The sequence below is a fragment of the Mandrillus leucophaeus genome, unplaced genomic scaffold (genome assembly GCF_000951045.1).
Source record: "Mandrillus leucophaeus isolate KB7577 unplaced genomic scaffold, Mleu.le_1.0 Scaffold229, whole genome shotgun sequence".
Taxonomy (NCBI): Eukaryota; Metazoa; Chordata; class Mammalia; order Primates; family Cercopithecidae; genus Mandrillus; species Mandrillus leucophaeus.
This window is the reverse complement of record NW_012102354.1, coordinates 1,867,867-1,895,373: the sequence shown is the minus strand read 5'-3', so window position 1 is coordinate 1,895,373 and position 27,507 is coordinate 1,867,867. Positions and strand designations below refer to the sequence as shown.

The 27,507-nt window shown below is 41.2% G+C and overlaps 1 protein-coding gene across 2 annotated transcripts in view; it reads left to right on the top strand.

The window, feature by feature from the left end:
• Positions 1–27,001, top strand: part of FSHR (follicle stimulating hormone receptor) — a 206,704-nt gene extending 179,703 nt beyond the window's left edge. The window contains exons 6-10 of one of the 2 annotated variants that reach the window (XM_011981595.1): positions 586–663; positions 6,151–6,219; positions 6,331–6,405; positions 20,489–20,674; positions 25,176–27,001. In XM_011981595.1, coding sequence (XP_011836985.1) covers positions 586–663; positions 6,151–6,219; positions 6,331–6,405; positions 20,489–20,674; positions 25,176–26,409 — 1,642 coding nt within the window. In that variant the 3' untranslated portion in view covers positions 26,410–27,001. The remainder of the gene's footprint in view (positions 1–585; positions 664–6,150; positions 6,220–6,330; positions 6,406–20,488; positions 20,675–25,175) is intronic. The other variant, XM_011981596.1, reaches the window with a different exon arrangement.
• The last annotated feature ends 506 nt before the right edge of the window (positions 27,002–27,507 follow it).

Here is a 27,507-nt window from a genome sequence, read left to right as displayed (position 1 = left end):
CCGTCTCAAAAAAAAAAAAAAAAAAGAAAACCTTCAGAAGAAAAAAGTGGGCCACACACAGTGGCCAATGGCTATAATCCAGCACTTTGGGAAGCCAAGGCAGACGGATCGCTGAAGCACAAGGGTTTGAGACAAGCCTGGGCAACATGGTGAAACCCTGACTTTACGAAAAAATACAAAAATCAGCTAGGCATGGTGGTGCACACCTGTAGTCCCAGCTATTCCGGAGGCTGAGGTGGCAGGAGCACTTGAGCCTGGGAGGTTGAGGCTACAGTGAGTTGTTATGGCACCACTGCACTCCAGCCTGGGTGACAGAGCAAGAGACCCTGTCTCAAATAAAAAAGAAAGAAAAAAAAAAGACACTGAATGTCTGCAATTCCATTTGTAAGAACATACTAAAGATAAATTAGAGACAATTTTTTCTCCAAACTTTGAGCTGATGAGCTGACCATCTTCTTAACAACAACTAATTATATTAATACATTACCTCAGCTAAAGACCACATCATGCCAGTTAAACTAAATGTTGGAAGGTTACATGAGTAGAGCTGATGTAAATATCTTATTTGTCTGTACTTTCTTCTAGAGACATTCAAGATAACATAAACATCCACACAATTGAAAGAAATTCTTTCGTGGGGCTGAGTTTTGAAAGCGTGATTCTGTAAGTAAGGGGGAAAAAAAATCCAACAGAGTAACATTTAATTTTTCATTTAGTGATCTCTTTCTCATAATTGGATGCTCCTTTTGTGTTTGGGTAACTTTGGCATTTCTCCACTTAAATCACTCTCCGGTTCTGCGTTTTTCTCTCGTCTTTACATTTCAGAATCACAATGTGGAGTCATGTTAATAATTTATGATTCTGTGGTGTGATTCAAGTATTTAAAATTGCTGTTTGAATGATGGTCCCCTGTGATACAACATCTGTTCCAAAGGACAGAATAACTCATGCATCAATAAAGCTAGTTATTGCCTGGCAAGGCTTTTGTTGCCCCAAGAAAAAGATCAGGAAGGAGGCCCAATCAGGAAGATAAGGCAATTCCCTCATAACCATGTCAAGCAGCTCCTGCTGAGGCCCATGCTGAGCATAAGATGACTTCTCATTTTCTTGAAACAATCATTTTTAATGAGCTTGAGTTCCTCTCTCCGACTTTTGGGAAATCCTTTTAAATGCACTCTGTGTTGTTAATGCAAGATCTTCTAGTCATTTGTGCCAGTAGCCCCTGTAGCAGTTTATCCACTCACCAGGATGGCCAAGAAATAGGACAGTAAGGGCTACCAAAGTATGCCTGGGATCCATGAAAGTTAGATGCACAGAATGGCATTTGGAGACCCAGTAATTGCAATCACTTCTGTAAGATATGAAAAGCATTTTGTCGATTTCACAAATTGTTGTGTTTTTTAAAAAATACAACAGTATGAGTTTTTAAAATACGCCTATATGTACAAAAGGTAAATTCCAGCCCATAAAGAATTTTAGCCCTCTTCAATTATATGATTCAGAGACCCAGCTGTTAAAAGAAAAAAGAAATAGTAGACAGATTATGACACTTTGATGACTAAAGCTAAGCTCTGTATTTGATGTAAATTAATTACAGAGAACAATGGAAAAAGTTTGAAAACAAATTAGCATAGAAATGGAATGTATGCAGGGAACAATACAATTAAATCAAAGGAATGTATTCAAAATACATAATTAGAACAAAAGCTATAGGTGAGTGATACTGAATCATTTCACGTAAGCTCATGATATTTGAAGTGAAGTGGGTGTGGGTGTGTGTGTGTTGGGGGGTGGTGTGTGTGTGTGTTGAGATGAGGTGATCGGGTACAGAAAGGGTGAGAAAGAGAAAGCAGAAGGAATAAACTAAAATGCAATCAGAATGAATGATATTCAAAGGGAAAAAATGCACTTATTCTAGGAGTAAAGAAGGAATAATTTAATCTCACTGGTCTGTGATGCAAGAGTTAAAGGAAGAGTTAAATAAGGGAAAGCAAGCTAAGAAAATGTTTTTAAAATGGGCTTTTAGAGATGAGGGTAGTTAGCTAGGGAGTTGGCAAGGGGCAGGCAGAGGGAACAGAATAATAAAGACCATGAAGACCACCCGCCTTTTATAAAAATAAAAATAATTGGTCAGGCGCGATGGCTCACGCCTGTAATCCAACCACTTTGGGAGACCAAGGCGGGCGGATCACGAGGTCAGGAGGTTGAGACCATCCTATCTAATACAGTGAAACCCCATCTCTACTAAAAATACAAAAAAAAAAAAAAAATTAGCTGGGCATGGTGGCAGGCGTCTGTATTCCCCGCCACTCAAGAGGCTGAGGCAGGGGAATCGCTTGAACTTGGGAGGCGGAGTTTGCAGTGAACCGAGATTGCGTCACTGCACTCCTGCCTGGACAACAGAGTGAGACTCCATCTCAAAAAATAATAAAAAATAAAATAAAATAGAAATAAAAAATTAAAATTAAAAAAATAATAATACAAAGAGCTTGTGCAAAACAGTGAATACATAAGTCGTATTGACCTGCTGAATTGTGAAACAAATGTAACAGTAAAAGGATTCCTGGGCTACTTCACAGAGGGAGATTAGTGATAAATGTAATTAGTTACACCTGGATGTTTATGTTTATTTGGGTCTTTCTTAAAATATGTTCATCTATGTTTATTTTAAATACAGAGACTTAAAATAAATGTTATAATGTGGCAAACATTCAATTTTTTATAGAAAATATATAATTAAGTGGGAGCGTGCTCATATCATTCTCGTAGTTTTGCATAGTGTGTTAATATTGCTCTCACAGTATCACTGACCTGAGTTTTTTGTCCAACCATAAGACAGAAGGCAAAGCATTTTAAGTGACCTGGTCTCAACTCTCCCCAAGTAGAGGCAAAGAACCCGAGGAAGTAAGAACTTCTGACATAGCTTTGCAAACCCAAAGCTACAAAAGAAACATACAGATCCTGTCTGCTTTTTCCTAACTCCTGTTCATGGACCCTAATTTCTCGGAATTTAGGAACACACTTTTCAGGAAGGGAGTTTTCTTTAAAGAGCGAATGTTTCTCAAACATCTCTCTAAAGGATAAATTCACTTTTGTGGAAACAGTATCTATTCTTCTTATTTTGGCTGTCCCTTAATCCACAGACAATAAAATCATGTAATTCATACTTAACACAACTTAAGTCTCCAATCATTTCTAGTTTAGCAGCTTCGATGCAGGGGTGCTTTCTTCCTATGGGGACATTTAAGCACACTCAGGGGGAAAAAAAAAAAAAAGCATGGCAAATGGCACTGATGACTGTCAAAGTATTCTATGGATAGCCATTCTCAAAATTCTGGGAATACTACACAGCTATACAAAAGAACAAGATCATATCCTTTGCAGCAACATGGATAGAGCTGGAGGTCAATATTCTAAGCAAACTAACACAGGAACAGAAAACCAAACACCACATGTTCTCTCTTATAAGTAAGAGCTAAACAATGAGAACACATGGATTCTAGGAAGGGAAAAACAGACACTGGGGCCTACTTGAGGGAGGAGCGAGAGGATCAGAAAAAATATCTATTGGGTACTACGCTTATCACCCAGGTGATGGAATTATTTGTACACCAAACCCCATGACATGCAGACTACCTATGTAAAAAACCTGTACATGCTCCCCTGAAACTGAAAGTTGAAAAAAATTCTGAGGCCCTGTTCTAAAAGTAAATATATTTTTAAAGCAACCAGCAATGAAGGATTATCAGACACTAGCCTAGTGAATCAGAGAAGTAAGCAATAAAAACCCACTATGTAGAGGCTTCTGAGCCCTTCCCAACCCGCACTGCACCCGGGTAAGCAGAGTGCCTGAATGGGGAAAGCACCCAGCTATGGCCAGCCAGGAGAATGTCCTAATTCAGAAGAAATAAAACCAGGCGACATGCATGACAGCTCCCAGCACTCTGGCCTCAGGAGAGGCCTGCTTCATACATGCTTCCTCTGTTCTTCAGTCAGCCCATCTCCCTTGCCTGCCCCTCAATGAGTTTTAAAGGGCCAAGTCCCCAGCACCTCTACTCTTGAGGGTGAGAGCAGAGTGTGCTTCTGTAGCTTCCTGAGCCTCTGCTGAGTGAGCACACTGGCCTCGTTCCCAAGGACACAAAAGGGTTAAGGTAAGCCTGTGATGCAGTTATTCCTTAGTTGATGTTCTGCCCAGGTTGTTGTGGTCATCATCACCATCATCATCTGGTTTTCATATAGGTACTTCCTCTCTTAAGAGACCAGGGGTACGTGTAATAAGTGTCGGTTTCCCTTTGTTACTAGTTTTAGATTCCCACAGACTAATGTAAACCCAAGGGCAGCAGTTCTGAACATAATTTTTTATGTGTGTGATGATCCACTGTTGATAGCATGAAATACCATCCTCCTCCCCACATGATGGTATCTGTTGATTGAGATAATCCATAAAGACAAAGGGATATTTGAATACAATAATTATTTAAAATTAGTTTATGTTTTATTTGATTATAGCAACATCGATTTACAGGACAGTTATATGCAAGAAATATCAATTATCTAATCGACAGGCAAATAGGTGGAGCCTGTATGGATTAAGGATCAGCCAACTACATATAACCCAGAGGCCAAATACAGCTCATGAGCTAAGACAGCAAACACTAACATTGGATCTAAGTTAAGCAAAATGTTATCCCCCAGTAAAAATTCTCTTAATATTAGACCTATATTACAAAAAAAATATAATTATTACACTTTGAATTTGGTCAATAAAAAATTGTGGAAATTGTTTCATAAGTACCTAAAGTACTTACATAATATTTTTTATTTTTGCCTTTTGGCCCATAAAATCTAAACTTTACTATCACGCCCTTTACACAAAAAGTTTGCTGAATCCTGCATTTGATCCAAATCCCCCAGGGATCCACATCCCACAGCTGCCCCAGCAACTTCCACTATCCTGCAACAGTCAGGAGTCCGGATGTGCCTGGGATAGGCTTTCTTAAATGGCATGGGGGTGCATAGCAACTTCTTTGCTATCAGAACCCACCAACTGGTTGTGGATGTTTTAAAAGATTTACATTGCCCTTTTCTGGATTTCTTTAGCTAATTAATTTTCAAGAGGAGGAAAAAGACATACAGTTGTTCCGCTGTGACTCTAAGTGTTTTCTGGCTGCCCATGGCAGGCCAGGAAAGAGTCCTGGACACACAGAAGCTTCTCTGGGTCAGCTTTCTGAACAGTGTTATTTGCAAACCCACTAAGCCAGACAGGGTAAAGAACCTGACAGCAAAACAGGAGCAGGTGGTCAGAGGCTCTTCGGGCTAAGCTCTCCTGACCTTGGTATCTGTTTTTGCTTTCAGATCCACTCAGGAGCAGAGCAAGGCAGAGCTGTAGCCCAAGGTGTCCTTGGGCTCCACTGTCCAGGGAACCCTGCTCACTGACCTTCTTAGCACAATCAGGATGGCTGTTCTACACCCATCTCCACCTCCCCCAGAACCTCCTCCCATGCCCATTCACATCACCTTGCCCTGCCACAGCCCACATTCTCTGTAATTGATTTCTCTTCCTTTCTGGCTTAACCCAGAGCCACCTCCACAAACCTCCAATAACCAGGTCCCTATGGGTCACAGGAGATGTTCAGGTTGTCTGACAACTTAATTAGATCACTTTTGATGACAGCCAGGCCTGCTGCTGTGGGTGATCATGGGTGAAAGGCTTCAGGCCTTAGAGAAAGGTGACACAAAACGTTCTTTCTGTGTCTTATAAACACTTGTTCAATAATTGTATGATTCCTGTCCTTCAGGATGAGAAAGATCTGTCGCTCCCCGCATTGCTTCTCTATACACAAATGATGTGTGTAAAGACCTTAGTTATAGAATCCAGGCTGCTCTGCCTAAGTGTGCCTTTTCAAACTTAAATTTCATTTATTCCTTTGAATAGGTAATACATGCACATAATACAAACTTCAAAAGTTACAAAAGATTATACAGCAATAAATCAGTCTTCCTCCCACCCGTGTCCCCAGGCTTTAAAGGTGGCATTTTCTTTATGCCTCTAACCTGTGCTGTCTGCCCTTGCTCAGTGCTTCCAATTATGAAACCCTTGTATTGTTTGCATCTGACATTATTGGTTTTATAATAAGCCTTTTATTTCAGATGGCTGAATAAGAATGGGATTCAAGAAATACACAACTGTGCATTCAATGGAACCCAACTAGATGAGCTGTAAGTAGCCCTGACTATTCTTCCAGCCCATTTAAAGGGAAATGGCTCTTATAACAGCAATATTTATGTGGCTTTGCGTTTTCCTTCTTCTTTCCTCAACCCCATCCCCAGGAATCTAAGCGATAATAATAATTTAGAAGAATTGCCTAATGATGTTTTCCACGGAGCCTCTGGACCAGTCATTCTGTGAGTAGCTTTCCCCATTTCTGTGTGTAAGAGCTCAGTTTGTGTAAGTTAGAAGTCAACTCTCTGCAGCTAGGGGAGAAGCTTCCAAGGCACCACTGGCCATCAAGTTCAATTTTTATTCATGTCATCTGCCACGATTTAGAGAGACAATTTAAGGCTTATCCACAGTCTAACTCTCCATAAAAAAGCAATACTAATAATAATATGTAATGAGCATGCACAGAGTGTCAGATGATGTTCTAAGAAGCTAAGATGCATTTTCTTGTTTAATCCTTATAATCACCCCCTGCGGTAGGACCTCTTATTCCCATTTTACAGAAGGAAAAACTGGCTTCCCTGGAGAGGTTAATTCACTCACTCAAGGTTATACAAGAGTTACAGCAGGGATTTAAACTGATCTAACCCATGGTACAGACCCACATCCACTCGACTATGTGTCTCTTCCCTGGAAAGGAAAGCACAATTCTCCATCATCCTCAACACCCAGGAGCTTCCTTCAATCCAATGAGACCTATATATATATTATTTTTGGATCCTCTTTCCAAATCCCTTGTGATACATTCTGTGCCTCATAGCCCTGCATCAGCACCTCTCCTCTTGTCATTTCCTTACTTCCATCTTTCCCTCCAAAAGTGACATTCCCATCTTCTCTTCTTGCCTACACTTCCCCTTCCATCAAGGATCATTCCAAAGTTCTACCTCCACAAGTCTCTCTGACAACCTCACCATCAGCGACTTCTTCCCGTGGCTCTCATGGCCTTTATGGCTACTTTGGTGGGGGGACAATCTGCATCACAATCACAAAAAGGCTTTTTAAAAATGTGTTCCTGGCCTCTAAGCAAGACCTACTACATTTACTGAAGAAAGTACTTCAAGAATGAGGAAAGGAACCCAAAAGGAGAGAATGAGGTACAAGAAGGAATGGTGAGCAGAGAAATAAATAAGCATGTTAATAAGTCTACAATTTTACTAAAGGATCCTTACGTAATCTGCCTGAAGTCAAGTTAGGCATTTAGGAGCCACCCACCTGAACGTCTTATTTGGCAGTTGGCATATGCTACTATGTGTGGTTATCTACCCACCTACCCACCAACCATCTATATGTGTCACTTTTGTCTTCACCACATAGCTAATATTCTCCTTCAGGCTGGAGCCTGTATACCTCTAGAATTAGACCTGGTATGGAGAGTCAGAATTTTAAATATTTATTATGAATGATAAAGGGTGTGTTGTGATCCATACGTGAGATTCTGCTGCTTTGAAGAAATAAATATACACTTTAGGGTAGATTTCTCATCCTGACCATGTTCAAAGATTATTTGAGAATGCCTGGCTTGAGATAGACAACCTATGCAAATGGAGTATCAGTGTGATTAAAGCAGAGATATAGAGCAGACTTCCTTGGTTTAGACCAATTCTTACCTCTCTAAGCCTCAGTTTCCTCACCTAAAAAACGGCCAAAAAATACCTGTTTCCTATTTATTTCCATAAAACACAAACACATTAATATTTTTTCACTCATCAAATACATTTTTAAGCAAGACTGATCCTGCGCCATGCAGGAAACAAAGGAAAATTATTCCTCATAGAAAGCTTATATTCTCATTGGAGGTGGGGATAGAGAGGATTCAGGCAATACATTAAATATACAACTTAATATATCAAGTCATGATATATCTATGAAGTACAAGGAAGGACTCAGGGCTAACAAATGGAGAGTGTTGGGCATATAGTCCATGGATTCAAGCGCACTCAAGTATACAAAATACTCAAAACTTGTACTGCTTAGTTCATGTTCCCTGTTCCTAGAGTGCTTGGGAGACAAATGAATTTTGACGAGTATTTTCGATGTCTTTGACCCCCACAATAGCAGCATGTCAGTTTCACTTAGCAAAAAGCCCTAAAAGTGTTGAATTTTCCTAAGTAGGCATCTCTATCTGTTCATGGAAGAATATTTAAGTGATGGGTGGGTTTCCATAAGTGACCTGTACCAGGTACAATATTGAATCTATAGCATCTTAACCTACTACCTGCTCCTGAGAATAGTGAAGTTGGATGAGATCCCCCAACTCCTTCGTTATCCAGCTGAAGAAATCAGAACCAGAGGAGGGAAGTGATCTGTTAAAGATCACACTGCAACTAGAAGGGGCAGTCTGGACCAGAAACTAGGTCTTCTGCCTCACATTCCATGTGTTCCCACCATACCATGTTGCCATAAATACGTTTAATTCAACATCTAAAAGTTATTCGGTGAGGCCCCCTGCAACTGGTTGTGAGCTAAAATAGAGAGGAAAATAACTATTAACACCAGCCTCCCAGTCTAAGAACACCAGTCAATGTTACATAAACATGGCACAGAAGAACATCTCCTGAGGTTGCACAAGCAGATTTCAGGCTAAGACACTGCACAATGTATCTCATAAGAATGTTTAACAGAGAACACAAAACTTGAATCCCCCATCCAGCCCCACTGTGAATACAGGCAAGAAGAGAACCTCTGTGAAAGCATTGGAAGCAATTCTGCACGGTCCTCAAGTTATAGGCCCATTGTTTTATCCTTCTTACCACAGGAACACATCTGTCTAGAATTAAGTGAATAAAATTTACAGAAATTCCATGGAATTAGGAAGCACTCTCCATGACTTAAGAAGGTAGAGAGTGATAATACATTCCCACATATTTTCATCTCAGTGCAGAATCCTGGCTGGAAGCCCGGCCTATAATTGCTAATTTCCTCTCCTCCCTCTGGGGCCAAAAGAATTGTTCACCTTAACATCAAGCCACCCTTTCTGGGGCTTTCAGATTAGTCCATAGATGTTCTTCAAGCCTCTCCTCCTACTGACTTGAGATGCAAGAAGACGGATAACCTATTCCACATCCCACTTCTGCAACCAGATACACTAAACCATCTAAAGCCTGGCCTGAGAGGTGCTTGTGCAGGTGTGCAGTAGACCAGCCCACTCAGGTGACGAGGTAAGAGGTGAGAATAGGAGTATGCGTAGGCTATTCAGATCACAGTAGGTGCAGATCATGCTGACCTTGACTGTACCTTGGGTCAGATTGCTGTCCCCACTCCCACACACACAAAAAAAGACTGATATATCTGCATGCAGGAGGTTTACTGGGGGGTGCTTTCAGAATGTACAGGGAATGCTTGATGGAAGCAGAATCAGGGTAATGCATTTGCAGCAAAAGGCTCAGCTGATCCCATGGGGAGATTTGGAGTTAAGACGGTCCTTCAAGGTTGTACTGAATTAAGGTAAGGGGCAAGTCCTCCATATCAAGAATCACTGGGTGCAGGCTGTCCCTGGGGAGGAGCCAAACTCCTGGGGAGGAGTAAGTCAACTGAGAGCAATTCCCAGAGTAGACTCGGCTATGAGCCACCTCAGCTGCGAGTGGTTCTCAGCTGCCCTAAAGCAGCATCTTCAGAGTTGGATGGGTTTTATTTTTTTTTTGGGGGGGGGGTGGGGTTTGGGGTTTTTTAAATCACTCATGCTGGAGTGCAGTGGTGCCATCATAGCTCACAGCAGCCTTAAACTCCTGAACTCTAGCGATCCTCCTGCCTCAGCTTTCTAAGTAGCTGGGACTACAAGCGTGTACCACCACACCTGGCCATTTCTGTTACTGTTGTAGAGACAGGGTCTTACTACGTTATCAATGCTGATCTCAAACTCCTGGCCTCAAGTGATTCTCCCGCCTTGGACTCCCAAAGCACTGGAATTACAGGTGTGAGTCATAACACCCAGCCCCTACCTTTAGCATTTTTGATTCAGTAGGTCAGGGTTGAGGCCTGATAACTTGTATCTCTAACATCTTCCTAGTAAAACTGATGCTGCTGGTCCAGAGTGCTCTCTGAGAATTGCTGCCCTAGGACCAGTGTTGGGAATTGGGAAGCCTTGCTCAGTCTCCAAAATATCTCCTCCACAAGCCAACTGTGGTGAATCTTCCCCCATCACTGGCTCAGGCCTTTTTCCCCAGTGGATATATGCAAGGAATTCTAAGAAAACTAAGGGGCACACACTCAAACTGATGATAGTTCCTTTCCTGAAGGCAAAATTTCTAGTTGAGTGAAGAATAGGGAACCTCTGAACACCTGAAGGTGCACGGGTGCACTGTTCCATTGCAAAGAAAGATAGATGCAGAGAAAGCCAGCAGCACACAAACAAGCTTCAGAGGAGCAGCTCAGCATCCTCATTTCCCCCTTACGAGTCTTGACCTTGAACATCAGCAGCCATCTGAGTTTTTACCTGATATTCTGAACTCACTCAAGGTTGTTTTTTTTAAGCAATCGGGCAATTGCTGTTTCTTTGGGAAACAGTTTCCTGTGGGGAAAATTTAATGCATTGCCTTTGCAGACTGGAGCCAGTACAATCATATTCTGATGGTTTATCAAATTGATTTGGCTATAGCTCAGATTCATTTGATAGTTCAGATTCAAACACTGAGTTATTTGTATAAGAATGATTCTCTTCCATTACCAGTGTACCCACAGTTCTATAGATAGAAAATTGCCTTTTTATCCAGCCTGGGATCATGAAAGAGAGGTCTTCTAGCCATCTGTCAGTGTAGTATACACAAAAATGTGCTCTCACTTATGGAAATGATTGACCTGTAATAACATCTTTGCTGGGAAAAATAGAAATTGTTCAAATCAAATTTGTGGCACTGGCTATAACACACTTTATTAAATGGGGCACAGAGTGCTTTTTAACTCCTGCCTCTCCTGCCTCGGCCTCTTACTACTTTTCTACCCATGCAGTCTCTCTTGTTACTTTGTATCTCAAAAGGAAGTCCTAACAATGTTGAAACAATTTTAAATTACTAAATCTCTTCTGTGCAAGTCATAATCCCATGGGGTCTCCATTGGTCTTTTCAGGATTTAAATTCTCAAAACTACTCACTGTCTGAATATAGCATGCGCTGCAATGTTAAAAGTGGTATTTTTAAAAGAAAGACCAAAGTCATTAGAACACACCAGCCTGAAAGATAAAGTTTAAAAACACCAGCCCACAACTACCCCTCCCCCCTTTTCCAGCCCGCCAGTTCCAGGCACAAGGGCAGGAATAAGTAAGGGCAGGAATAAGTAAGTAAACATTCACAAGGGCAGGAATAAGTAAGTAAACAAGGGCAGGAATAAGTAAATAAACATTCTCAAGTACTCATTGAAGGCATCAAGTCTTACATGACATACATTTAGTGGATGCTGATTAAACACCTACTGTGTGTCTGGCAAGGGGTAAGAAATATATGTAAAAACAAAAAACAGTACCTACTGTAATGCATCTGGCCAAGGGATGAATGTTACTTCCCAGCACAATAAGCACTGCAGAAATTTTCACAAATGGCTACAGTAACATAGAGCAGATGCCTAATAAATCCTTGTCATCATATCACACAATGACTTTTAACATAGGAAGCGATAGTGTGGGAGGAGACAGCCTCTGTCATCCTAGACCTGAATTTCTGCAATAGCCACTTTGTCCCCTTCCTACCCTCAATCCTTTCCCCTTCCATTAGTTTACCAACTATTTATTGAACACATACCATATGCTGGTATCAAGGTTCTCAAGAGTAATCTTACAAAAATCCACCTTTGAATAAAACCATTCTTCTGCTCATATAAATACTAAACTCTTCTGCCTGACTATCAAGGCTCTGAGATCTAATCCCATCCCATGGTTCTCTTTACTCCTCGAAATATGGTTGCCCAGAATAACTATTCTAAATACCCCTCACTGTGTAATGATTTATTTTTTGGGACTCTCTCTAAGCCTATCTTTAGGAAATAGCCATTGTATTAGTCAAGGTTCTTCAAAGACAGAAACGAGAGAGAGAAAGAGAGAGAGAGAGAGAGGAGAGGGGATTTTATTATTAAAGTTCTGGGATACATGTGCAGAACATGCAGGTTTGTTACACAGGTATTCACGTGCCATGGTGGTTTACTGCACCCATCAACCCATCATCTACATTAGGTATAACTGAAGGACATAGAGACATGAAAAAAACCCTCAAAAACATCAGTGAATCCAGGAGCTGGCTTTTGGAAGAGAATAACAAAATAGATAGACTGCGAGCCAGACTAATGAAGAAGAAAAGAGAATAATCAAATAGACACAATAAAAAATGATAAAGGAGATACCACCACTGATCCCACAGAAATACAAACTACCATCAGAGAATACTATAAACACCTCTAAGCAAATAAACTAGAAAATCCAGAAGAAATGGATAAATTCCTGGACACATACACCCTTCCCAAGACTAAACCAGGAAGAAGTTGAATCATTGAATAGACCAATAACAAGTTCTGAAACTGAGGCAGTAATTAACAGCCTACCAACCAAAAAACGCCCAGGACCAGACAGATTCACAGTCAAATTCTACCAGAGGTACAAAAAGGAGCTGGTACCATTCCTTCTCAAACTATTCCAAATGATAGAAAAAAGAGGGACTCCTCCCTAACTCATTTTATGAGGACAGTATCATCCTGATACCAAAACCTGACAGAGACAAAAAAAAAAGAAAGAAAAAAAGAAAATTTCAGGCCAATATCCCTGATGAACGTCAATGCGAAAATTCTCAATAAAATACTGGCAAACCAAATCCAGCAACACATCAAAAAGCTTATCCACTATGATCAAGCCAGCTTCATCCCTGGGATGCAAGGCTGGTTCAACATATGCAAATCAATAAAAGTAATCCAACACATAAACAGAACCAATGACAAAAACCACATGATTATCTCAATAGATGCAGAAAAGGCCTTCAACAAAATTCCACACCACTTCATGCTAAAAACTCTCAATAATCTAGGTATTAAGAGAACATATCTCAAAATAATAAGAGCTATTTATGACAAACCCCCAGCCAATATCATACTGAATGAGCAAAAGCTGGATTCTTACTCTTTGAAAACCGGCCCAATACAAAGATGCCCTCTCATCACTCCTCTTCAACATAGTGTTGGAAGTTCTGGCCAGGACAATCAGGCAAGAGAAAGAAATAAAGGGTATTCAAATAGGAAGAGAGGAAGTCAAATTGTCTCTGTCTGCAGAGAGATGACATGATTGTATATTTAGAAAACCCCATCGTCTCTGCCCAAAATCTCCTTAAGCTGATACACAACTTCAGCAAAGTCTCAGGATACAAAATCAATGTGCAAAAATCACAAGTATTCCTATACACCAACAATAGACAGAGAACCAAATCATGAGTGAACTACCATTCACAATTGCTACAGAAAGAATAAAAATACCTAGGAATACATCTTATAAGGGATGTGAAGGACCTCTTCAAGGAGAACTATGAACCACTGCTCAAGGAAATAAGAGAAGAGAGAATTTCTTAGGGGCATTGGCTCACATGTGTATGGAGGCTGAGGAGTCCATGATAGGCTATCTGCAATCTGGAGAACTAGGGAAGCTATAGCATGGCTTGGTCCAAACTTGAAAGCTTCAGAATCAGGGAGGTCATTGGTCTAACTCTCAGTCCAAGCAAGAGGTCTGACATGCCTGTGTCAATAAGGAGACAGACGTGCCTTGGGGAGTAAGCAGAATGATATATTGGATGGATTGACTTGAATGCAATCCAATGTTTAGGTGTTAGATTGGGAAGAGGCCTGAGAACCAGGGAAATTGATGGTAAAACTCTCAGTCTGAAGTCAAAGTCCTGAGAATCCAAGGGGGTTGGGGAGGGAAACTGGTACAAATCCCTGAGTCCAAAAGCCTGATAACCTGGAGTTCTGATGTCTAAGGGTAGGAGAAGAAGGGGGTCCCAGCTTCTGGGAGAGGGCATATCTTCCTTACTTAGCCCATGGATTCACATGCCAGTCTCTTCTGGAAATACCCTCAGACACCCAGACAGAGTGCTTTAATAACTATCTGAATATTCTTTAATCCCCTCAAGTTGACACTTAAAATTAATTATCATGGTCACAATAATGTACTCCCATGAAGATGTGAATAACTGAGGTCTTTTTTTGTTACTCCCCTCAACACTCATGTATATTTGCATCATAAAAATGGAGAGTGTTTTCATAAAGGAATTAAAATCAAACATCAGATTTTTAGGCCACGTGGAAGAACTGTAGCCAGCAAATAGACCTGTGTGTGTATGATAGAGTGTGCATGTTTTAAGAGAAGAGAGCAAAAAAGGGAATATACTGTAGTTAAGTCTCCAGCCAAGATCTGAACAAGATCTACTTACCCCATCTTTGTCCCTGGTAATATAAATTTCTATGGAATTTTCTAAATCCATGGAGATACTAGAGATATGTTGTATTTTCTGTCATTTCAAAATTTGGAAGTCTTGACAGGTTCCATGTTTGATCCCTTCAGACAGTAAGCTTTAAGTAAACACCTCCACAAAGACTTTTATTTCCCTGTCATCCAGGAACCACCTTTGCTTAAAAATTTGCTTCATTGAACTTTAAGTGACTTTGCCTCTTTCCTAACAAGAGCTCCCTCATCAGCATCCACCAATGAAAGATCTCAATCCCAGGACACTGACAAGATGCCTTCGTCTCACAGCAGCAAAGCCATCATGTGCAAATGACAGCAGCACATATGTCTTCTAGCTGTGGTAAGAAGGAATCGAAAATAACAAGCTAGCTCCAGAACACTGAGCAATGGAAAGGCAATGAAGTTTACCAAGGAGGCTTCCCAATCTAACACCTCAACACTGGATTGCATTCAAATCAATCCATCCAGTGTATCATTCTGCTTACTCCCCAAGGCATGTCTGCCTCCTTGTTGACACTGCACAAGGTTGCTCCCTTTCTTGGTAACTTTGATATTCTCAGCCACATATACTTACCTGCTACAGAGGCACCATTTTCCTGAGCTCACTTTAAGTCTAGATTTCTGGATTTCTCGGTCTGCCTTTCATTCATCTCCCCTTAGAATTAGCTCTTTTGTAAAATTTTTTCCACCCTCTCATTTTTAGTACAATGCTGAGTCATGTCTGCTTTTGAGACAACTACTTACTGAATAGATTTCGTGAGCCCAAATCCATGCCAGAAATGATACAGAAGACAAAAGTCCCTTAATAATATCTGCTCTCAGGGCATTTGAAATCTGGCTGAGGAGACAAGCAAATATAAATGAAAAGACAATCATAAGAAACAATAGAAGACAAAACTCAAGGTGCAAGATTCTGCAATTTGTGGAAGTCAGAGAATATCACAGTTGGCTGGGGTGATCTATCTATTTCCTTTCCTAATCCTTCTCCAGTGTCACTCCCCAGTACATCTTCAAACAAAGCAATAAGTTTCTGGGTACTTACTACATGAAAGGCACTGCTGAGAATGCTACAGACTTCTACCTTCAAGGAGAGATAAAATACAAATAGTGCATAAAACAAAAGATAGTCAGTGGTAAGAGAGGCAAAAAGTATACAGACTATATGCTATTGCACTCTTACTGGTTTTCAAGGAAAAATTATCTCTTCAACTGTTAAACATTATGGAGACCTCAATGGGGTTTGTTTTGGTTCTCTATTGCCTCATTAAAATTTAATGGCTTAAAACAACCATTCCATTTTGATCACAATTTTGTGTGTCAGACATTTGGATGGCGGGCCCTGATCCATGCAATGTCAGCTTGGGTGGCTGACTGGGGCCAGGGTGGGGGCCGGGAGGGGGGTCCACTTCCAAGTTGTCCCCATCACTTATGTGCCTCACACATCTGTGTTTATTGGGTGTGTTTGTGTGTGTGTGTCTGTGTTGTGTCTTCTCTAACTCTGTCCATACGGTTTCTCATTCTCCAGGACCTCTCTGCATGGTTTAGACTTTTACCAGTATGGCAGCCTTAGGGTATTCAGAGATTTTTCATGGCAGCTGAAGACTCTGTAAGACCAATGAGAAGATGTCAGTGCTCTTAAAGACTAGATCTATAATGAATAGCAACATTTCTATCATATTCTTTTATCCAAAGACATCACAGTTCTGCCCAGATTCAAGGGGAGAACAAACAGACCCTCGATGGAAAAGTGTCAAAGAATTTGCAGTCATCTTTAATCCACCACAGAGTACATGAGATAACAGAATGATATTCTATGGAGTATAAAAATTTGTTTCTCTTTACAATCTTCAATTAATCCAATTTTTATACTGTAAACCTAAGAGGGAGGCATAATTAAGAAAAATAATCTGCTTTGTATTGCTAGTTTTGAAAAATGTGAAAAATGTTCAGGAGAGGCAATGATGGCCTTGGTCTAAATTGTTCCTAAAGGACTTCTAAAATGTTTTTTTCATCATGTTTCTTGGAGTGAGTCCTGCCGGAATTGTTATAGACAAAACAGGGAGTTGAGTCTCAGCCTTTGTTCTTTCCACATTTGAGAAAAAAAGAGGAATCCAAATGCCAGATAAGAACTTGGTCACAGAAAACAGGGCAAGTGTCACTAACAGAACTGGCTAGAAGAAGGGTTGCCAAAAGAGAGGAACCGCAAAGATCTCCTGCAGCCAATAAAAAAGTTGGAAATCTCTAAAACAATAGAAAGTATAAATGGAGAGAAGGCAGAGACAGCAGCAGACAGCAAAGATTCATCACAGACACAAGGGTTCATGGACCAGACTCTGATCTCCAGGGACCCCAAATCTGAAGAATCATAATAGGGAGGGAGCTAGACAAGATGCCCTGGACCACCAGAATGTTTACCTTGTGGTGATAGCAATGAGTGTTGTGAGAAGTAATTAGATTCCAGATGTATGTCTTACATAAAGTCAAGAAGTTTTTCTGAGAGTTTTGATGTAGGGTATGAGAGAAAGAAAGGAGTCAAGGTAGGCATCAAAGTTTTTGCATGAACAACTGGAAAGGTGGAACAGATTTTCAGAAAAGATCAGGAAGGCCATTTTTATTATCCAAAGTCTAACCTGCCTATTAGAGAACTAAGTGAAGATAAGGAGGCAAGTAAATATGAGTCTGGATTTCAAGAAAAAGAAGCAACCTAGAAATAAAAATTTTAGTGCCATCAGCATATAAGTTGTATTTATGTCATAAGACTGGATGAGCTCACCTGCAGAATAAGTGAAGATGGAGAAAAGAAGTCTGGGCACTGAGTTCATGGGCACTCCTCAAGTTGGAGGTCACGGAGGAACCAGCAAATAAGAAGAAACTTCCAAGGAGTTAGGAGACAAGTATTACTAGATATACAGAAAATTGCCAGGAAGGTATAAAATTTCTAGATTTGTATGAGCCTTAAGAAGTCATCAAACATACATAGAGCAAAAATTGACAAAACTAGAAGTATAGGAATCCAAAATCATAGTTGGAGATTTTAATATAATTTTCTCAGTAGTGACAGAACAAAGCAAAAAAATCATTAAGTATATAGGAGACTTGATCTAATTAACAACTAACAAAGAGGGGACTATGTGTAAAATACACACACATACAAACACACACACACGTAACATAAAGGTAATTGTTCTGAAAATGTAAATCTTCCTGAATATCAAACAGGGGATCAGCAGTCCAGAGACTGGCAATAGTAACCACTACTAACTCTAGGACTTGAGGAACAAATGAGGAAGTCATCTTACTGATGTCCAGAAACTGGGGCAACTGGTAGAAGCTGGATCCTCCAAGGATCTGTTCAACGAGAGCTGGCGTCACGGAGAAGACTCCGTTGCTGCCTGAGACAGAGGAGGGATGAGATATGTTCTTTTACCCACCCTCCAATCTCCTGCTAGTGCCATTTGCTAAACCCAATTGAAAGCTGATTGATAAAGTGGTACCTGGGAAATGGAACTGCAGGGATCATCCCTCCTGCAACACAGAGAAGAGCATAGAGAAGGGCATGACATGGATGTGAGACAACAGGCAAATGATCAACACACTGTATACAATGACTTGTTCTTCATCCTAAGAGCAATGGGGAGTCATTAAAGGGTAATCTCATATGCATTTTTTACATCTGCAGTACTAAGATTGCAATAGATGGTCATAAGGACAGTTATGAGACCAATGCATTTGTCTAGGCAGAGATTGTGGTGACTTAGACCAAAGTAACAGAAGAAGAGGGAAGTAGGCTGATTTGAAACACGTTTAAAAGTTAGACTTGAGAGAACAAGACACCGATGTCGATGAGAGAGTCAAGGATGGCACCCAGGTTTCCATTATGAAAAACAGGGGAAATTGGAAGGGTCATTTGCTGAGATGGAGAAAACAAGGAAGAACATATTTACAAGAAAGATGGTAAGTTCAGTTTTGATGCAAGTCATCAAAATGGTGGAGTTCAAAAAACAACTGATTATCTGGACCTGGAGTTCAGGAGTAGGATCTGAATAGGGATACACATTTTGGAAGCCATCAGCACATGCCTGGTATGTGAAACTAAGGGAATGAAAGAGATCACCTGAAAAGACTGGGTATAGTCAGAAGGGGTCTAGGTATAGAGAAATGCCAAAATTTAAAGAACAGATAAAAGAGAAGTAAAACAAACAAACAAAAAAAAACATCAGAAAGAAGTCAACGGAGAAGTCAGAGGAAAATATGTTGAGTAGAATATAATGCCAAGAAAGAGAGTATCTCAGAAAGAAGGAGCATTCTACCTGTGAAATGTAACTACAAAATAAAGGAGATCAGAACTAAGACATGGCCTTCGTGAATATTATTTCCCCAGAGGCTAAAGAGAAACTCAATTGAATTGTGAGATGAGGAAATAGTGACATCAAGTATAAACAACTAGTATAAATGTGCTTGGGAAATGGAAGTGACAAATAAGGCAGTAGTTAGGGATGGGTTTCACTGGACAATAGGAAGGCATTATAAATTTTTGAGCAAGATAATTATACAATGAAAACAAGACTTTGCAAATGTAATTTTCACCAGATTGTGAGAGCATATGGGGTAGCAAATATATATTCACACCCCCAAGTTTCATTACTCTGAGTGTCTACTGCTTTGATTTACAGGGAATGCCAACATTAAAAGATTCTTCTTCCTCAAGTATATACAAGGGTCCCCAAGGGTGCTGAAATGAACTCATCCTGGTCATCACTTGCTGCCACCCCCATCAGAAGCACCCACTCATGGCCAAGCTGTTGGCCCCAACAGGTCCAAGCTGGTGCCATTTAAATCTCCTTGTTCTCACCAGCCAGTCTTGGTTTTGAAGTTTGCAACTACCAGTGGTGCTGCCAGAAAAGCACCCACATCACCGGTGCTGCTGCCAGGAAGGATGGAACTTGCAGCCCATCAGGGGCAGAGACCTGGTTAAACTGGTCATTTGTGCTGAGGTCTACTGGACAGAGACTTTCCTACCAAACAAGAATAACTGTCTCTCTCTCTCTCTCAGTCTGTGTTATATTTACGAAGAATAGTTGCCAGCCATTAAGTGTTTCTGTTGGTCAGGACATTCTTTATGTACTTTAACTCATCTAATTTTCACAACAACCCTCTGAAGTAGATAGGATTTTTGTCTTCCCATTTTACAACTGAGGAAACTGAAACATGGAGAAGTGACATACTTGACCAAGGTCATAAATCTAATAGGGAGAGGGGCAAGGTAGATATGCACGCAGGTCTGCTGTAGATGCCAAGTTTGTAACCACCACTCTGCACTGCCACTTGGACTTTGTGCCAACACTGCCCCTACTGCCTGCCAGACTCTTCTTCCTCTTGTAGTATATTTCCTTCTTGTCCTTTTTCCTGAAATTTGGCCACAGATTCTACTCTAGCTCATCAGAAATATTTTTATAGCTAGTTTTATGGTACAGGCAAATGGTCTCAATCCCTTAGTCCCATGCAAATTAGCAGGTACAAATAGACTGTAGAAGGGAAGGTGGCTAATTCTACTCACCAGCAACACTTACATCCCAAATTAGCCAGGATGTAAGTATATCCAGGAATCAGAATGGCCTATTATCTAACTCCTCCTACCAGGAACAGAAGGACCAGGACTCCTACAGAACCAAATGTCCCATTAGCCAAGTATTGATCTGGCCAAGGTGTGTTGGAGGAACTGGAGTCTCTCTCCTCATCCACGTAAGAATATCACTAGAGTGTCTGCTATTTTGCCTGCTAACCAAGAGCAAAAAATTTCAGGTCCATAGTAATCCTATTATATTTACCTTTTCTCTTTATAGAGATATTTCAAGAACAAGGATCCACTCCCTGCCTAGCTATGGCTTAGAAAATCTTAAGAAGCTGAGGGCCAGGTCGACTTACAACTTAAAAAAGCTTCCTAGTCTGGAAAAGCTTGTTGCCCTCATGGAAGCCAGCCTCACCTATCCCAGCCATTGCTGTGCCTTTGCAAACTGGAGACGGCAAATGTGAGTCTATCCTTTGAGCCCTGCTCAGGGATTTCCCCAATGTAGAACTTAGTCCATAATTTCTGCATATCTGCGACATGAAGAGAATCTACTTGCAGAGAGTTCCCTGTCTCAAGCCCTTTGGCACATTTTGGGTCAAAAATTCAGTTTTGTGGAGAGTGAGGAATGGTTGCACTCTTTCATTTCTTTGAAAATGGGCTCACAGGACAGGGCTACCCATGGGGCAGAACATATACCAAGTACTAAATGAGAAAACATGAAAAATACTAAGCATAGTGCCTGACTCAGAGCTGGTGCATAATATCTGTTCCCTCTTACCCTTGTACCTTTATAGATTTAATCTTTCAAGTCCCAAACTCTGCACTTCATAAATGCCCCATCCATGTCATGTTTGGCAGGGAGATGCATAAATGCCATGCCAGAGACTGATGTACACATCTGCAGCACATCCCAATCACTCTAAGCCTCTCTAATCCACCTTGGAATCTTACTACCTCACAGGGAGGAGAAAGATTAAGACATCTCATTACTTTGGCTTTCAAAGAAAGCCAGGTTCAAGGAAGCCCAGACTTAAAGAGGATGATCTAAACAGAGACAAGTCCTAGTACCTAACTGGTTAAAAAACTGAGGTAATCATAGAAAGGATCTGGAGAGAGTAACCAGAAAGTCGCCTTGGAGATTGTATGCACGCCCCAGACATTTAAACGATGCAAGGGAGGTAAGAATTTACTTAGTATGAGAGTTCTAAAAGCTCTCACTCTCCTCTGAGCTCACCTACATAAGCCACACCATGTAGTTGCACTCAACATGTTTTCCAAGTAGCTGGGAGTCTCTCCTCAGACCCTTCTGAAGGATTTGTAGAAAAATAGCTGTTTTTCAGAATCTGCATGCATCACTGGGATATTATCCAGAAAGGGCACACTTCATAGATGAGCTCAAGAGCCAGGAAATTTCTCCCTGACAACCAGAATTCTTAAGGTCCTGGGCTGAAGCAGTGGCTTGCCTCTTTTATATTCCACATAAGAATTATTCTATCCAGAGTGAGAAAGATACCAATTTTGCACCAAGTGCCTGGAACTGAATACCCCGAAGGAGAAATAAAGAACATTAAGATTGGCCAGGCGAGGTGGCTCACACCCGTAATCCCAGCACTTTGGGAGGCCAAGGCGGAACAACTCCTTGAGCCCAGGAGTTTGAGACCAACCTGGGTAACGTGGTGGGACCTCGTCTCTACAAAAAAACGAAGAAAATTAGCCATGTGTGGTGGCACATGCCTGTAGGCTCAGCTACTCGGGAGGCTGAAGTGGGAGGATTGCTTGAGCCCAGGTGGTCGAGGCTGCAGTGAGCCATCATCGTGCCACTGTACTCCAGCCTGGGCAGCAGAGTGAGACCCTGTCTTTAAAAAAAAGAAGAAAATGTTAAGATCACTGTGAGAGCAGCTTGCAGTGTGCTATTTGGCCCAGTTCCAACACACCCCAATAATTTGTTATCTCATCTTATTACTCAGACTCCTCTAGACATAGCCTCAAGGCTCTCCCAATTGGCATCTCCACATCTGCCTTATATTGTCCCAGGACATGAGGTCTTCTCTGATCCCTCCAGACCACTCTGCTCTCATCCCTGTAGGTTGCTGCTGTAACTCACCATCCAGGCCTGTTGGGGTACAGCAAGGAGGGGATTGTGGTTCTTCCACAACGTGCCAAAATGGAGTAACAAAAATTGTGATAGATGGTTTTCGTTTTTTATTTTTAGCAATGGGTATTTGATTTTTGTATTCATCAAATTCACACACACAAACACCACAAAATAATTATGTTATTCAGAAGATAATTTCAGATTTATTCCTTTGATAGTATCATTTCATTGTATATCACAGTAGGTGTGGTTTGGTAGTGGGATTCAAGTTTTAACTTGTATGATGAAATTATTCTGATCCTCATTTGGAAATAATGCCCAGAGTATAAACATGAGGCCCCTGTGACTAAAACTTTGGCCAGTGGTCCTCCTGGACTCTTCCTGGGCTCTTCCCAAAAGTTCCTATCAACTACACTCTTCATTTGTCATTGAACCAGATATTTCCTTGTCATAATTCTATATTCAGTTTGCATTACTTTACTCTCATTTTATTCTTCAATTTTTATTGTATTTAATACAAGTTGTTTCTTCACAACTCAATGTTGTGAAGGCCATTTCTTCACGATTCAATATTAAATTGACATGCTGTGGCATATGCTTCTAAGTACCCACACAGGGCCTATACCTCCACAAGAATTCCATAAATAACCACCATTTGTCTTCATACTGCTGACATTTGCTGAGTATTCACTGCCAAGCACTGTAATACTTTGTATCTTTATCTCATTTAATTCCCACAAAGGTAACATGATTATTATTCCTTTCTCACAGAGACAGAAACTGAGGCTCAGAGATACTAAATAACCTGACCTACACTGACCAAACAAATCCAGATCTGCTCTGCCTGCCTCCAAAGCTCAGGTTCTGGGACACTGCTACGCCACCCGCAAGCATTTGTTCACTGACTGATCAGAGTCCAAGAGTACCACTTTTTAAACTGACCCTAAACTGAATTTCCAACTCCTTATGATAGTTAGGATTTTCCAAAGTACTGCGGAGGCAAGGTTTGATGTCCCTCAGTTTCCGCTTTTGTTTCTGTTCTTATCTCAGAGACATAAGTTATTTACTTTTCTCCTTACTTCATGTCAGTGGGTCACTTCTGTTTCAGAAAAGGGAAGCACAATATTTAAAATATGTGGACAGCAGCAACAACAATAAGAATCTTCACAGACGCCGACCATAAGTCCCAGGAAGTGAAGGCTGTTTCTAGAGAGTTAAGTAAGATCTCAATCCAATGAACCACACTGCAGTCAGCAAGTACCAGGTTACTTACTTTCTCTTCCTGGAATCAGGCTGCAGCTAGTTCAATAACAGGGTTTAAGAGTCGGGAATTAGACTAAGGACCACAAGATAACCCTCTTATGCCCTCTATGCCCATTATGGAGCTTGCCTCACCTTCCTTGGAAGACCACTGACTAAATAAAAACATTTACTGGGCTCTGTTTCCATTGACTTTCAATTCTGTATATGTTTATCATTTAGCCTTAAACAAACAAAAGGAATCCCTTAGGCCAAGGGAAAATGACTTCCTGGCAATTCAATTCACTTCCCAGGGGTGAGAGAAGAGAGGATGGGGAGAGATGGGGAAAGGTTCAGTCCATGTATAGTAGCTTGGAACACCTGGTGAGACTCATCCTTTAGCATCAAATGGAGTCTTTACCTCCTCCACTCCCCTAGCCACTTCTTTCCTCCTTATGAGGGTTTTAATATTCACTTCCCCGCTTATATCTGAGGTTATGTCAAGGTTTAAAAAAAAATACAGTCAACTTAATATAGATGTGAACTTGCCCCTTGGGGAAGGAGGGAAAGGTATGCATGTGTATGTGTGATTTTTTTTTTTTTTTTGCATCCAAAAATGTCCCAATGTAAGGGTTATTCCCATTCCATAAGCCTTTACTTCCAAACTGAAATATTACCTTCCATGTCTCTACATCCAGAGTATTGATAGACTACTCTGGGGTAGAATATTTATGGGTATACTCATGGATTGAATATTTATCACCTGGATTTCATTCAAATCCCTCTGTAAGTACCTCTATCCTGTTCACAAGGCCCCTTGTACATTTGTGTTTAAAGGGAAAACCAAGACAGCAAAGTGAGCCCAAGGAGAGCTAGGCTGCCCCGAGGATGAGTTACATTCTTAGAATAAATTAGGTCCTTTTGCAACTTGCACTTGCTCTTTGGGGCACTCATGAGGAAACTAATATGAGACAGCCAGGCTTACCTTGCAGACAAACACATGTCTGAGGTCTATTGTGGCCCCCAGAAAGTGAGATAATAAAGAACAGGAAAGACCCTGGTAGCATTTCAGGCAAATTAGCTGGCCTCCTAATAGCCTGAGAACCAAAGAGCCAGGGAACAGGGGCTGGCTGGGAACTAACTAGATTTTGATCCCCTAATTTATGTAGATAAGAGAAGCAAATAAGTTCTCATTTGAGTGAGAGAACAGTCTGGATCTTCCAGTGATTTGAGTGTAGAGGAATAGGAATATCTCCTACTCAGACATATTAAGAGATAGCTGGATCAAGATGAGAGAAGGAAAAGGGTAGAGTTGATACCAGGTCTGTAAATTATTTTCACTTAACAACAAGACTTAGTCTCAGGCGCCTTCCTCCCCACATTCAGGTTGTGGCAAGATGGTTTCCCCAGTGGGCCATCCAACTCTAGTAATATATATACAAGTTGTTATATTCATTTACAGTAAGCAGCATTAACTCTTGAGCTTAGCCTCAAGGGCAGATACGATGTGAGAAGAAACAAAAAATCTCAGGAAGAAACCCATCATTTCTACCCTGCACAAAGACAGTGATGTATTTGCTATTCTGGATCTGAGATGTTGATTCTATTTCTTTTTGTATTTTTCTAGCTCTGAGCTTCATCCAATTTGCAACAAATCTATTTTAAGGCAAGAAGTTGATTATATGACTCAGGCTAGGGGTCAGAGAGCCTCTCTGGCAGAAGACAATGAGCCCGGTTACAGCAGAGGATTTGACATGATGTACAGTGAGTTTGACTATGACTTATGCAATGAAGTGGTTGACGTGACCTGTTCCCCTAAGCCAGATGCATTCAACCCATGTGAAGATATCATGGGGTACAACATCCTCAGAGTTCTGATATGGTTTATCAGCATCCTGGCCATCACTGGGAACATCACAGTGCTGGTGATCCTAACTACCAGCCAATATAAACTCACAGTCCCCAGGTTCCTTATGTGCAACCTGGCCTTTGCTGATCTCTGCATTGGAATCTACCTGCTGCTCATTGCATCAGTTGATATCCACACCAAAAGCCAGTATCACAACTATGCCATTGACTGGCAAACTGGGGCAGGCTGTGATGCTGCTGGCTTTTTCACTGTGTTTGCCAGTGAGCTGTCAGTCTACACTCTGACAGCTATCACCTTGGAAAGATGGCATACCATCACCCATGCCATGCAGCTGGACTGCAAGGTGCAGCTCCGCCATGCTGCCAGTATCATGGTGATGGGCTGGATTTTTGCTTTTGCAGCTGCCCTCTTTCCCATCTTTGGCATCAGCAGCTACATGAAGGTGAGCATCTGCCTGCCCATGGATATTGACAGCCCTTTGTCACAGTTGTATGTCATGTCCCTCCTTGTGCTCAATGTCCTGGCTTTTGTGGTCATCTGTGGCTGCTATACCCACATCTACCTCACAGTGCGGAACCCCAACATCGTGTCCTCCTCTAGTGACACCAGGATCGCCAAGCGCATGGCTATGCTCATCTTCACTGACTTCCTCTGCATGGCACCCATTTCTTTCTTTGCCATTTCTGCCTCCCTCAAGGTGCCCCTCATCACTGTATCCAAAGCAAAGATCCTGCTGGTCCTCTTTTACCCCATCAACTCCTGTGCCAACCCCTTCCTCTATGCCATCTTTACCAAAAACTTTCGCAGAGATTTCTTCATTCTCCTGAGCAAGTTTGGCTGCTATGAAATGCAAGCCCAAATTTATAGGACAGAAACCTCATCCACTGCCCACAACTCCCATCCAAGGAATGGCCACTGCTCTTCAGCTCACAGAGTCACCAATGGTTCCAGTTACATACTTGTCCCTCTAACTCATTTAGCCCAAAAGTAAAACACAATGTGAAAATGTATCTGACTGTTGAATGATAATACAGTCTTGCCTTTGAAGGGTATGCCACAGATAGCCGACAGTGCTTCTACATATCTCATCTAATTTAAGCTTCCTGGCATACCTTTAAGGTAAATTGGTCAGGAACTATTAATTCCATGTGATACACTGGGAAGCTGAATTATTAGTAACAACAATAATTAAAGAATACAATACTATATTACATGTTTTATCCTTATATATGTTGTTTTTGAACATTATGTTCAAAGTGCTTTTGTTCAGATTATCTCAACTGATCCCTGTTAAATAAGCAGGACAGGGATTATTCTTGGAGTTTTACAAATGAGGAAACTAAGACTCAGAGTTAAGTGACTTGTTCAAAATTGTTTGGTTTGTAAGAGGCAGAGCCAGGATTAGGTATTCCAACTCCCAGAGAATTTCCAAGAGAAGCACCATGGTATTCATTCATTCATTCATTCATTCATTCATTCATTCATTCAACAAATATTTACTGAACACCCATTTGAAGCCTTTGTTATGCATCAATGTGGACAGGCTACAATACATTTCCCAGAATTCCCGTCCTCATGTGTTTCCAGTTAGAGTGGGCCATAGTGAAGACTCTAGGAAAACAGGAGGGCAGAGGAAAACGGCAGCCATTTTGTAGCTCCGCACACCGTTGCTGATGCTGACTCAGCTTACTGCTGTAAAGCAGCGGCTGGGTCTCCAATTGCTCCACTTTTCCCTGGATCCTCCTTCAGGTTCTCAGACTCATCCTGGGCCAGGTATATTTGTTAAGCTCCATGAAAAAGGGTCCAACCTCTGCAGGGCACTTTCATCACCAAGGTCAGAGGCAACAAGAAAGTAAGCAGGGCTCAGGGTGTGCTTGTGGAATTCTACCTGTGCTGCTGCTTCCAGCATGCTGTGATCTTCCCTTTATGATCGCCCACCCTGAGGACTTCTAGCTCTGGCATCAGCTGTGGAGACATCCTTACAAAGACAGGTTAACCAGCTCCCCACAACTGTGTAAGCCTGTAACAAATATTTACCACCTATATGTATTTACATGCATGCAAATATATCACTGGTTCTGCTTCTCCA